Source organism: Babylonia areolata, chromosome 33, assembly GCF_041734735.1.
Source record: "Babylonia areolata isolate BAREFJ2019XMU chromosome 33, ASM4173473v1, whole genome shotgun sequence".
In the NCBI taxonomy this organism is placed as follows: Eukaryota; Metazoa; Mollusca; class Gastropoda; order Neogastropoda; family Buccinidae; genus Babylonia; species Babylonia areolata.
This window is the reverse complement of record NC_134908.1, coordinates 1,021,398-1,036,471: the sequence shown is the minus strand read 5'-3', so window position 1 is coordinate 1,036,471 and position 15,074 is coordinate 1,021,398. Positions and strand designations below refer to the sequence as shown.

At 45.9% G+C, this 15,074-nt stretch overlaps 1 protein-coding gene across 1 annotated transcript in view; it reads right to left on the bottom strand.

The window, feature by feature from the left end:
* Window positions 1–15,074, bottom strand: part of LOC143277125 (pumilio homolog 1-like) — a 77,494-nt gene that overhangs the window by 30,973 nt on the left and 31,447 nt on the right. The window contains exons 10-12 of the mRNA XM_076581863.1: window positions 14,407–14,481; window positions 6,135–6,362; window positions 2,381–2,524 (exon numbers count right to left, since the gene is read on the bottom strand). Of these exons, the coding sequence (XP_076437978.1) occupies window positions 2,381–2,524; window positions 6,135–6,362; window positions 14,407–14,481 (447 nt within the window). The remainder of the gene's footprint in view (window positions 1–2,380; window positions 2,525–6,134; window positions 6,363–14,406; window positions 14,482–15,074) is intronic.

The following is a 15,074-nucleotide window of genomic DNA, read 5'->3' as shown; positions in this document are numbered from 1 at the left end:
AGAGACAGTGTGCTGGTGGTAACACGACGACTTAGAGACAGTGTGCTGGTGGTAACACAACGACTTAGAGACAGTGTGCTGGTGGTAACACGACGACTTAGAGACAGTGTGCTGGTGGTAACACAATGACTTAGAGACAGTGTGCTGGTGGTAACACAACGACTTAGAGACAGTGTGCTGGTGGTAACACAATGACTTAGAGACAGTGTGCTGGTGGTAACACAATGACTTAGAGACAGTGTGCTGGTGGTAACACAACGACTTAGAGACAGTGTGCTGGTGGTAACACAAGGTAGAGACAGTGTGCTGGTGGTAACACAACGACTTAGAGACAGTGTGCTGGTGGTAACACAACGACTTAGAGGCAGTGTGCTGGTTATAACACAATGACTTAGAGACAGTGTGCTGGTGATAACACAACGACTTAGAGACAGTGTGCTGGTGATAACACAACGACTTAGAGACAGTGTGCTGGTGATAACACGACGACTCAGAGACAGTGTGCTGGTGATAACACAATGACTTAGAGACAGTGTGCTGGTGGTAACACAAGGTAGAGACAGTGTGCTGGTGGTAACACAACGACTTAGAGACAGTGTGCTGGTGGTAACACAAGGTAGAGACAGTGTGCTGGTGGTAACACAATACTTAGAGACAGTGTGCTGGTTGTAACACAATGACTTAGAGACAGTGTACTGGTGATAACACGACGACTTAGAGACAGTGTGCTGGTGATAACACAACGACTTAGAGACAGTGTGCTGGTGGTAACACAACGACTTAGAGACAGTGTGCTGGTGGTAACACAAGGTAGAGACAGTGTGCTGGTGGTAACACAATGACTTAGAGACAGTGTGCTGGTGGTAACACAACGACTTAGAGACAGTGTGCTGGTGGTAACACAAGGTAGAGACAGAGTGCTGGTGGTAACACAATGACTTAGAGACAGTGTGCTGGTGGTAACACGACGACTAAGCAGGGGGAGTGACCACTGGTCCCATACACAGACCTGCAGTTTTACTCCCCACTCCACTAGACCTCCAGTAAGGGTCTGGGTGCTAGTCTTTCTAACGAGATGATAAACCAAGATCCCGTCTACAACACACATTCACAGCACATGGAAGAACCTTTGGCAACAAAAGGGTTGTCCCTGGAAAAACTGTGCAGAAAAATCCACTTTGGAGGTGAAACACACACATGCAGACAGAAAAAAACCACAATAAAATAACAGGCAGAGCTGCACTGTGGTGAACAATCCCTGAACAACCTGAAGGGAAAATCAGTTGTGACAAAAGTGATTACTACTACTACTACTACCTTGTTTGTGGGCTGCAACTCCCACGTTCACACGTATGTACACATGTTGGCTTTTACGTGTATGACTGTTTTAAGCCCACTATGTAAACAGTCATACTCAGTTTACAGGGGTAAAATGAATACAATACATATAGCCAAAGACTGCCTGAGTGATGGCCTGTCCTATGTGTGGCCATAAACCTCCACAAAACAGCATGCAGACTGTTCCATCAACACAAATCCAGTCACAGACTGTTCCACCTCAAAAGCAGTTGGGTATTTATGTTGAATCCAGAAACACAACAGTCTGCTCTGTTTTGGCGCACAATGCCTGTAGTCTACAAACAGGAAATTTTTGAACACGCAATAACCTTCTGGTGTGTATGCACACAGATGGTCAAATACGCACGTTAAAGACCCTGTATACAACCCATGTCTGTGTCCAATGAGCCATAGCAAAATATATGCACATACAAGACCATGAACACAACCCATGTTTGAGTCACAGAAAAACAAACGCATCCAGCATGCACTGCTCGCAAAACTTCCCCCAAGAACAGAGAAAAGATGCCAACTGATGTGCTGGTGCTGAGAAAATCCATAGAGGTTTAGACAGCAGGCCACATTCACCATCTGCCAACCAGACCAGACTTGCAGACCACCACCACGCCAGCCACAGCCCAGTGATCTAACCGGTGTCACAATAAATGCATCCTCCTTGTTGGGGTGGCACCCAACTTGTGCTCTTAGTCATCTGTCCACAGCTCTGACCATGAACACGTCAGGGCTGAAAAATCTGATGCCTAGTAACAGTTTGAACCCCCTACTTTCCTCTCATGGCTCCAGTGTAAGAACCGCCACGCCACAGTGGCTGGGTTAGACCCTAGCTAAGTCACGCCTCACACAAATTTGGACACTGACAATGTATGACAGCACACACACACACACACAGCGCCTAGAAGCCGATAAGGTGATGACAGATCCTTGCCTGGCACAGCTAACAACCACAAGACAAGGGGGACAACTATCCAAGCCTAGCAAGGCAGACAACCACAACAGCAAAAGCATGGGAGGGTTGTCTCACCCTGCTGGTTGGGGGCAGCAGCGGGCACCAGAAGGGAGGTGTGTGGAGACACCAGACGGACCCCCATGTTGCGAGGTCCTCCCAGCAACAGCTGACCATTCTGGTCCATCATGTAGGTGGGTGTCATCAGCTGGTACGCCGGATCTGACGGATCATCTGACATTGTCAATCGTTACTACACGTCCTAAGCCATGCCCACTCACACCTGATGGATCATCTGACAGTGTCAATCATTATTATGCATCCTAAGCCACACCCACTCACACACACTTAATCTGATGGATTATCTGACAGTGTCAATCGTTACTACACTTCCTAAGCCATGCCCACTCACACCTGATGATATCTGACAGTGTCAATCGTTACTATATGTCCTTAGCCACACCCACTCACACACACTTGATCTGATGGACCATCTGACAGGTTCAATCGTTACTACACGTCCTAAACCATGCCCATTCACACCTGACGGATCATCTAACAGTGTCAATCATTGCTATACTTCCTAAGTCACACCCACTCACACATACTTATCTGATGGATCATCTGACGGTGTCAATCGTTACTACACGTCCTAAGCCACACCCACTCACACATACTTATCTGATGGATCATCTGACGGTGTCAATCGTTACTATACGTCCTAAGCCACACCCACTCACACATACTTATCTGATGGATCATCTGACAGTGTCAATCGTTACTACACGTCCTAAGCGACACCCACTCACACACACTTGATCTGTTGGATCATCTGACAGTGTCAATCGTTACTACACGTCCTAAGCGACACCCACTCACACACACTGGATCTGATGGATCATGTGACAATGTTAATTGTTACCATACGTCCTAACCCACACCCACTCATTACTACATGTCCTAAGCCACACCCACTCACACCTGACAGATCATCTGACAGTGTCCATCGTTACTACATGTCCTAAGCCACACACACACACTCGCACTGAATGGATCATCTGACAGTGTCAATCGTTACTCCACGTCTTAAACCACACCCACTCACACCTGACAGTGTCAACTGTTACTACATGTCCTACACCACACACGCTCACTCGCACTGAATGGGTCATCTGACAGTGTCAATTGTTACTATATGTCCTAAACCACATCCACTCCCACACACTGGATCTGACAACTGTTACTATACGTCCTAAGTCACACCCACTCGCACGCAATGGATCTGAGGGATCATATGACAGTGTCAATCGTTACTATACAACCAAAACCACACCCACTCACACGTTGGATCTGACGATCATATGACAGTGTCAATTGTTACTTTAAGTCCAAAATCACACCCAATCACACACAATGGATCTGAGGGATCATCTGACAGTGTCAAATATTACTATACATCCAAAATCACACCTATTCACACACACTGGATCTGACGGATCATCTGACAGTGTCAACCATTACTATACGTTCTAAACCACACCCACTCACACACTGGACCTGACAGATCCAAAAGAGTCCAGTCAAACTGAAGGAAGCCGAGTCAAACTAGGAATCTTAATTATGGAATTATGGAGTGGAACAATGTTTTGGGGATAGCAGAACCCACACAAGAGATCCTGCCAAGCTGTCGAGTCACTGCAGCATTGTTCAGCAAGTCAGTCTGGATTCTAAACAAACAGAATTGTGCACCACCTCCCGCCAACAATTATCGCACAGCAGCAAACCCAGACTGAGTGCCCCCCTTTCCCTGGAGGGGAGACCACCACAACCTGATGGTCATCGTTCCCACAGGTTCTCCTTGTGCAAGCAATGCTGCAGTCATCTTATCCTGATGGTGCATCTCAGTACTGACTTCAGCACACAGCAGCAGCAGCAGTCAGCAGAAAGCAAGCTATCCACTGGTGCCTTGCAGTACCATCCAACACAGTACTGACTTCAGCACACAGCAGCAGCAGCAGTCAGCAGAAAGCAAGCTATCCACTGGTGCCTTGCAGTACCATCCAACACAGTACTGACTTCAGCACACACCAGCAGCAGCAGCCAGCAGCAAGCAAGCTATCCACTGGTGCCTTGCAGTACCATCCAACACAGTACTGACTTCAGCACACAGCAGCAGCAGCAGTCAGCAGAAAGCAAGCTATCCACTGGTGCCTTGCAGTACCATCCAACACAGTACTGACTTCAGCACACAGCAGCAGCAGTCAACAGAAAGCAAGCTATCCACTGGTGCCTTGCAGCACCATCCAACACAGTACTGACTTCAGCACACGGCAGCAGCAGCAGTCAGCAGAAAGCAAGCTATCCACTGGTGCCTTGCAGCACCATCCAACACAGTACTGACTTCAGCACACAGCAGCAGCAGCAGTCAACAGAAAGCAAGCTATCCACTGGTGCCTTGCAGCACCATCCAACACAGTACTGACTTCAGCACACGGCAGCAGCAGCAGTCAGCAGAAAGCAAGCTATCCACTGGTGCCTTATAGCACCATCCAACAGACTTCAGCACACAGCAGCAGCAGCCAGCAGAAAGCAAGCTATCCACTGGTGCCTTGCAGCACCATCCAACACGCTAAAGTACATTCCATTCAGCCTGGGCTTATAGCCTAGGGGCCACACCACTGCTGAAAACAACGTGAACAAATCTATAAACACAAAACCATGTGGTACAAACCGCCTCTTAGCATGTGGGGAATATTTTTCTTCTTCTGTTAATTCTTTTTTTTTTTTTTAAACCTGAAAGATGAAAATGCACAATTAGTCACATAACAGCAGCTTAAATCAGAACATGCCTATGACACGGGTCATTCTGAAAAACAAAACAAAAAAACAAATAAACAAAAACTGAAATAAAAAAAATCATCGCACACACTACAGCAAAACTAGATACAAGCAGCCAACTTGAAAAAACACACAAAAAAACAGCCTAACCAACAAATGAGTGCCAACAGGTAACGCACAACTTGCGTGCGTCAAAACATATCATCCTTCACTCGTTCAATGGTCACGTCTGGAGACAGGAAACGGGAGTCACACACCACATACACGTGAATGGACAAGATAAAAAAAAAAGAAACAAAAAAAACCCCAACAAACAAAAAACACAAAGAGAGAAACGGAGAGCAAGAAAACTCCTCAACTGGACAAAGACCACAGGGAACTACAGAAAGGAAAATGTCCAAAACCGACTTCCAAGGAAGACAACCTGTTCATGCTGAAAGAGCCCTACAGGGGGCAGCACATGACAGACATCACTTCTGGAGGACAGTTATCAGCAGAGATGCCAACCCCTGTGAAGTGTTTGTAGGAACATTCAGCAAATTTGGTAGAAACGTTCTGAATTTGGTAAAAACACTAGGACTCCGAGCCACATCAGCAAATGTACATTTTATCTACAAGGCATGCAAACACTTGGGCCAACCTGCAAGACGGTGTAACTGCTACGATTAAGCTGATTAGTCCACTCAATGCTGTTTCAATGTAAACAAACATGTGATTATCTGGACATCATCATGTGAGACCAAGGTTAGTAGTGACTGTACTGGCCTTGTGATGGACAGATACAGTGCCTAGGTAATGTTACAACAAGAAAGCATGTGACCATGCAGTCTCATCAAAAAGGAACTCGTAACATTTTTGACGTTGGCGTAACGTCAGAACAAACTGTGACCGAACGTAACAAAATATGGCAAAATTGGCATCTCTGAGCAAGAGCGAGAGGGAGAACCTTTCAAACCATCTGCCTCTCTCTCTCTTCCCCCTCGCCCACACTCACTCTGTGTCTGCAGGGTCTGTGTGTTGATCTGAGGGGGGTTGGGGGTGCCCATGGACTCGCCCTGCTGGTTGGGGGTGAGGGGGCGGCCCCCCTGCCCCCGCATCATCTGGGGCTGTTGCTGCCCTGGAGTCTGCTGTCCAGTCCCCTGCTGCATCAGACTGGGGGCGTAAATCCCCCAGGGGGTTGTCTGCAGGTAGGGGTACTGCCCAGCGTGGATCATTGCTGGACCTGATGGCACACACGGTCCTTGTCACTTGCCTGTTTCACCCCCCCCGCACCCCCCCCCCCAAAAAAATGCCCCGGGGTGAGTTACATGAAGCGTGTCACTACCCCTCCCCCCACCAACACTATACCTTGGACAAAAAGTTAAATACATGGCCCCCTCTACCCCACAAGAAGAACAACGCCCTGGGGTAAAGTAACATAGCTTGGTTTTCTCTCTTATACCTGCATCTATGTGTCAATGCTTTCTACGAGGTGAAACATAGTTATAAGGTTGTAAAGCACTCACTTTCAAACACAAAGCACTAATTTTCAAATACATCCACTCACAAAGCAACAGTTACAAATCTCAAAATCTGATATCTGTTTCACAATCACAACATTTATAGAATCCTACGAGCTGCTTTATATATGATATACCACTGCAAACAATTACATCACCCCAAATCAGTACCACGTTAACGTCTGAAGTCTGAAACACTCTCTCCCATCAACACACACACACACACATAACTAGTAACACTGATAAAAACCAAACTGTGCTCACACAATCTGCTGACAGTATCTTATGGCTGACCAGGACAGACAACTGAACAAACATGGACCTCCATACAGAAAGACACAGAGAGAGAGACACAGAATGTGTGCAGGCAAGCAAGTGAATCTGCACATGCTTCTTTCTCTCTTTCTTTATTTACATTTCTTTCTTTTCTGACCCAAGTTCCGAGAGCATAACCCTACAGGGCATCCCTATCAAAGACCCTGCTGGTGTACGGAGATCTGTGTGTGTGTGTGTGTGTGTGTGTGTGTGTGTGTGGTGTACAGGTGTAGGACCAGTCATTTCATGGACCAGTCAGGTAAGGGAACAACAGTCAAACGAGGAGACCAGGTAAGTCAGGTAAAACCAGGTGAGGGGACCAGTCAGGTGACATGAAAGGACCTGAGTCAAGTCAGATCAGAAGACCAGAGAAGTCAGGTAAAACCAGGTGAGGGGACCAGAGAAGTCAGGTAAAACCAGGTGAGGGGACCAGTCAGGTGACATGAAAGGACCGGAGTCAAGTCAGGTGAGGGGACCAGAGAAGTCAGGTAAAACCAGGTGAGGGGACCAGTCAGGTGACATGAAAGGACCGGAGTCAAGTCAGGTGAGGGGACCAGAGAAATCAGGTAAAACCAGGTGAGGGGACCAGTCAGGTGACATGAAAGGACCCGAGTCAAGTCAGGTGAGGGGACCAGAGAAGTCAGGTAAAACCAGGTGAGGGGACCAGTCAGGTGACATGAAAGGACCCGTCTCAAGTCAGGTGAGGGGACCAGAGACAAACGATGACAGTCAGAGGACCACAGGTCCAGTGAGGGGACAGTCATGTACAGTCTGGGGAACAGACTGAAGTCAAGGGACCCGAGTCATGTTAGGCACCACCACCGATCAGAGAGCAGTGTTGAAATGTAACACACTAACAAGACACACGGCCAACAATGACAGTCAAGAGCTGTGTTGTACACACTTACTGACACACGGCCAACAATGACAGTCAACAGCTGTGTTGTACACACTAACAAGACACACGGCCAACAATGACAGTCAAGAGCTGTGTTGTACACACTTACTGACACACGGCCAACAATGACAGTCAAGAGCTGTGTTGTACACACTTACTGACACACGGCCAACAATGACAGTCAACAGCTGTGTTGTACACACTTACTGACACACGGCCAACAATGACAGTCAACAGCTGTGTTGTACACACTTACTGACACACGGCCAACAATGACAGTCAAGAGCTGTGTTGTACACACTTACTGACACACGGCCAACAATGACAGTCAAGAGCTGTGTTGTACACACTGACTGACACACGGCCAACAATGACAGTCAAGAGCTGTGTTGTACACACTTACTGACACACGGCCAACAATGACAGTCAAGAGCTGTGTTGTACACACTTACTGACACACGGCCAACAATGACAGTCAACAGCTGTGTTGTACACACTTACTGACACACAGCCAACAATGACAGTCAACAGCTGTGTTGTACACACTTACTGACACACGGCCAACAATGACAGTCAAGAGCTGTGTTGTACACACTTACTGACACACAGCCAACAATGACAGTCAACAGCTGTGTTGTACACACTTACTGACACACGGCCAACAATGACAGTCAAGAGCTGTGTTGTACACACTGACTGACACACGGCCAACAATGACAGTCAAGAGCTGTGTTGTACACTTACTGACACACGGCCAACAATGACAGTCAAGAGCTGTGTTGTACACTTACTGACACACGGCCAACAATGACAGTCAAGAGCTGTGTTGTACACACTGACTGACACACAGCCAACAATGACAGTCAAGAGCTGTGTTGTACACACTTACTGACACACAGCCAACAATGACAGTCAACAGCTGTGTTGTACACACTTACTGACACACGGCCAACAATGACAGTCAACAGCTGTGTTGTACACACTGACTGACACACGGCCAACAATGACAGTCAAGAGCTGTGTTGTACACACTGACTGACACACAGCCAACAATGACAGTCAAGAGCTGTGTTGTACACACTGACTGACACACGGCCAACAATGACAGTCAAGAGCTGTGTTGTACACACTGACTGACACACGGCCAACAATGACAGTCAAGAGCTGTGTTGTACACACTGACTGACACACGGCCAACAATGACAGTCAAGAGCTGTGTTGTACACACTGACTGACACACGGCCAACAATGACAGTCAAGAGCTGTGTTGTACACACTTACTGACACACGGCCAACAATGTCAGTCAAGAGCTGTGTACCACAGGGACACTGTATACAGTTACTGAGCCAGCTCTTCTGTCAGTCACCAACACTCAGTGGACTGAACAACACAAAGTATGGACACAACTCACACAACGGACATCCATTCAGCACAACACACAGTATGGACACAACTCACACAACGGACATCCATTCAGCACAACACACAGTATGGACACAACTCACACAACGGACATCCATTCAGCGCAACACACAGTATGGACACAACTTGCACAATGGACATCCATTCAGCACAACACACAGTATGGACACAAGTCACACAACGGACATCCATTCAGCACAACACACAGCATGGACACAACTCACACAACAGACATCCATTCAGCACAACACACAATAACGACACATTCCCTAATCATCACAGTCAGTCCGTTCTGTGGATAAATACAGAAACGTTCCATGACAAACAAGTCAACTTAAAATGTCAGCTACACATACACACACACAAATAAACAGAATTTTCCATGAACAAAAACAATTTCTACTGTCATTCGCTAAAAAAAACAACAACAAAAAACAAACAAAAAAACACGACATGGAAAAAACAGAAATTTCTGTGATCAAAAACACAATGTTTACTGTCATCTATAAAACAAATATCAAAAAAATTCTGAAAACTAAAACAATTTCTACTGTCATCTGCAAAAAACAAAACACACACACACACACACACAAAAACAACAAAAAAAGAAAAGAAAATCACAAACAGAAATTTCTGTAAACAAAATAAAACTTCTACTGTCATCTACAAAAAACATGCGATTAAAAAACACACAAAACAGAAATTACTGTAGACAAAAATACAATTTCAACTGTCAAGAACACACAAAAACAAAGAAATGACCAACACGAACCAATGGTTATTTCTAAAAACAAACAGCACCTCTGTGCTTTCAACATGCAGATACAACTCCAATCCAGATCCCTATGGACCACACAGAGAACACAGACCACAGGCATGCTATCACTGTACTTTCTGTACAGAGAACACAGACCACAGGCACACAATCACTGTACTTTCTGTACAGAGAACACATACCACCACTATCACTCTACTTTCTGTACAGAGAACACAGACCACAGGCATGGTATCACTGTACTTTCTGTACACAGAACACAGACCACAGGCACACTATCACTGTACTTTCTGTACAGAGAACACATACCAACACTATCACTCTACTTTCTGTACAGAGAACACAGACCACAGGCACACAATCACTGTACTTTCTGTACAGAGAACACAGACAACAGGCACACTATCACTGTACTTTCTGTACAGAGAACACAGACCACAGGCACACAATCACTGTACTTTCTGCACAGAGAACACAGACCACAGGCACACTATCACTGTACTTTCTGCACAGAGAACACAGACCACACAATCACTGTACTTTCTGCACAGAGAACACAAACCACACAATCACTGTACTTTCTGTACAGAGAACACAGACCACAGGCACACTATCACTGTACTTTCTGTACAGAGAACACAGACCACAGGCACACTATCACTGTACTTTCTGTACAGAGAACACAGACACACAATCACTGTACTTTCTGTACAGAGAACACAGACCACAGGCACACAATCACTGTACATTCTGCACAGACAACACAGACCACAATCACTGTACTTTCTGTACAGAGAACACAGACCAACACTATCACTGTACGTTCCCTACAGAGAACACAGACCACAGGCACACGACCACTGTACTTTCTGTGCTGCCAAGATCCACACAGAACATTCCAGGAAACAAAACAATTTACCTTCACCCCACAAGACACCCATACATAAGGTAATACAACAAATGTCAACCTCAAAAAGCTTGACAATATATTCTACATCCGGGCCAACAGCAAAGTGAGAGCTGTCTTATCAATGGTTTCTCCAGTCAATGGGAAATCATTTACAGCTTGGTCTTTTGTGAAGGACTATGACTCTCAAACTAGGAGGCAAAATTGCACTGGCTCTTAGTGCTGCAGCCTTGTGGGCTGGTTGGCCTTTGGGAACCATCCCAATGCCGAATGTCCTAAAACCCTCTTGGCCGAGAGAGTGGGGATGTAACTTGGGCAAGACACTCTCCACTATAATCAAATTCTAGCCCAAATAGTTGAAACAGCAGCTCCCTCCTCTGCTGTTCTGATGGTCATAGCTGGACACGACTGACTATCATATATATACATTCCAAATAACGACCCTGCTGTCAAGACTGAAAGCATGAATGAAGACATGGAATCTGTACAGAACTTCACGGTCATCAAAACATGACAAAACTGCATCATGGGCAATCTGTGTTCTGTCACTCAGCCAGGCCATCTTCTTCGGGCTGTCATGGATGAAAACATTGAAACAACTCAGCAATATGGCATAGGATTGTCCATCAGACAATCTTTTCTGTCCTGTCCAGGGAACCAGATTCTTCACGGATCCTGCTCCATGCCATGAACTCTTCAAATGTCCTTCAAGGGAACCTTCCATTATCTCAATCTCGGTCTTCCAGGTAACCTTCCATTTCGTCTTGAAATGTCAGTGTTCAAGTTAACCTTCCATGAACTCTTCAAATGTCCATGTTCAATGGAACACTCCATGAACTTCAAATGTCCATGTTCAATGGAACACTCCATAAACTCTTCAAATGTCCATGTTCAATGAACACCCCATGAACTCTTCAAATGTCCATGTTCAATGGAACACTCCATGAACTCTTCAAATGTCCATGTTCAATGGAACACTCCATGAACTCTTCAAATGTCCTTAAGGGAACCTCCATCAACTCTTCACGTGTCCTTAAAAAGAACAATCTCACACAAGGCTCAGCCAGACACTGACAACTCTGCATTTTCTGATCAGCTGTCAAGGACCAAGAATGGCTGTCAGGTAACCAACACAAAACCAGTGTGACTGACAGTGTTCCCTGATTCGTCATTGTCAAAGACAGTCACACACAACACAGTCTGTCTTGATGAGTTGTTCTGGAGCTACACATCAAAGTTCTTTCTGAAGTGGTAGGTGGGAAGCTGGGTGGGCAGGGGAAGAGTGAAAAGGAGGGGTGTGGGGGTGGGGGGAAGATATGTCTCGAGTAAAGAAATGTTGGCAACAAGGACAGAATGCCGCCCACCCCCTCCCCCAATACATATTAGATATCAAAGTCTCTGTTCTGTAATACCAGCTAGTGTGTTTTTCTGTATTCTAACTATTCAGATATACCTCAGGAATTACTGTACATAACATGACCAATACCATTCTGTGCAAAACTAGCAAAATACATGCTCAACATATATGTTGTAGTGGTTTTCACACACACACACATACACACTCACTCTCTCAGCCATTACTCCAACTGGGATGAAATACTTAGGTCAATGTGTGCATATGTGCATACACGATGTAAGCACACATGGAAAAGAAAAACAAGGGGGTGGATTATATGAACGCACATGTGTATGATGGCGGGGAGGGAGAGAAAGAATCGGAGAGAGACAAGGGAGGTGATGATAAAGCAAGAGAAGGAGAGAGAGAGAGAAGGAGAGAGAGAAGCAGACAAAGAGAAGACAGCACAACAAAGAGACAGACACAGGAAGATCTGACAGCAGTGCACTGGCTTCCAGTCTGTTCTCAGCCCCCGTGAACGGAATACGACAAAGAAACAAAGAGAATAATGACCACAACATCAACACAGCTCTCACTGTAACACACACACAAAACATCTCCCCTACTCAAGCACCAGCGGCACAGAGGAACAAAGACACACCAACCATGAACAACAGATTCCGTTCCATGTACAGATAGATACAGGCAAGAGAAAAAATCCAGCAAATCAACTCCAAGGAAGCGGAACTTTGAAACAAAGAACAACTGAAGCAAGACAAAAGTCAACTCAACTCAACAATCAAATAAAGAACAAGGGACACAACAGTGTGGCTTGGTCGTCAGGAGTTATTCAACCTTGGGGGTGGGGGGTGGGGGGTGGGGACATTGTTATGTCTCTCTTACTGGATCTTTCCTTCAAACAACGATCCTCTTCATGATCTTGCAACAGATCAATTTTATAATTTATTAAACAAATTTAACAGCAGCCTCATTCTTCATACTCATCTCAAAACATATTTATGCACTTCAATGCAAGAAAAATTCAATTCCTTCAATGCAAGATTCTTGTTAAAGCCAACACGCAATTTGTGAGCATTTCTTTCACCATGTTACTGGAGCTCAAAAAAACAGAACAGGACTGAAACATCACTGCAATGAAGCACACCATGCCCGGAAGATTACTGGAGAGAAGAACTCAAAGCAGCCAAGACTGCCATGACTGCGGAACGTTCTGTCAACTGTCCCTTCTGAAGCCTCTCTCCTATACAAAAATTCAAGGTGGAGAAACACTTTTTACAAATGTTACAATACTAAATAGGTCTCATCGATCTTGTACTTTATAAAAAAAAATCTAACAGAGAGCAAAACAACTGAATGCCAGAAAGTTTTCAATGAAAAATAAAATCCCATCCAACTGTTCATTATCTCTTTTTTAATGTCAGTTTGCCATAAAAATCTCATGACGGCAAAGAGAGAAAAATGCCACAGACTGCCATAAAAATCTCATGACAGCGAAGAGAGAAAAATGCCACAGTTTGCCATAAAAATCTCATGACGGCAAAGAGAGAAAAATGCCACAGACTGCCATAAAAATCTCATGACAGCGAAGAGAGAGAGAAATGCCAAAGTAAACACACCTCAGAAATGGTCAACAAAATGTTAAAGCCAGTTGATATAGTGAAAGGGGAGGGATATACACGACTCTCATCCCTTCGAACTGCAATACTAATGTACCTGAAACACAGAAAGACAAAAACTGCACAAACTGACCCAGAAAAGTGTCAAGACAAGCTGTCCTCCATGAAGAGAGAGCGAGAAACAATGTGGAAACCCCCAGAACAGGGCATGCTGAGATGAAAGGGACGACGATGACTCTGCTCCCTAACCAGCCACCCACAAGAATCGGAACGGAAGAAAGCGCCAACGATCCTCCCACCAAACCACCATCAGAAACAACAAAACAAACAACTCCCAGACCCCTGACCGACAGAAAGCAGTGATGACGACAAAAAAGAGAAACTGCACAGAGCCAGTGAACAGTTGTTGGGGGACAGATGGAAGGAACAGGTAGCGGGGGTCAGGGGGGTCAAGGTTGGGGGGGTGAAGGTCTGACCTGCGATAGGGATGCCGGCCATAGGGTAGGACTCTTGGGCGCTGATAACGTAAGGACCAGGGAGAGACGGAAGCCCTGGATCAGACACAGCCAAGCACACACTGTAAGCCATGCACATCAACAACACCTCTGCCCCCTCGCCACGCCCACAATGCACCACGCCAGCATCAAACTCCGCCCACAAGCTCCTCCCTCCGCAGCCTTGCTCCAGACGACAACGCCAAAGCTTTTTCTTCTTCGTCATGGAAACCACTTCTTTATGTGAGCTGACCTCCTTTCTTCCTCAGCTCTTCATGTTTACACGGCGTTGGCTGGCAAGGGCGATGGAAGATCACGTGGACTTTATTTCATGCTGAAGTCTTGCACTGAAACACCCTCCGACGGGCCCAAACCACCTCTCTCCACACACACGCACGCAAAGAATTGGCGCAGCATCTGTGTGGGTATGCTGTGAAAGAAGTGTCATTACAGACAAGTTATCAGTGGTGTGTGTGTACCCCGCCAATCTGTGTGCTGGCGGCAGTCTGCTGTACCTTGTGGGATCTGTGGTCACTGCTGCTGGTGTCGTCATTCACTGATACACTGTTCTTACACCACTACACACTGATCTATTCTTACACCACTACACACTGATCTATTCTTACACCACTACACACTGATCTATTCTT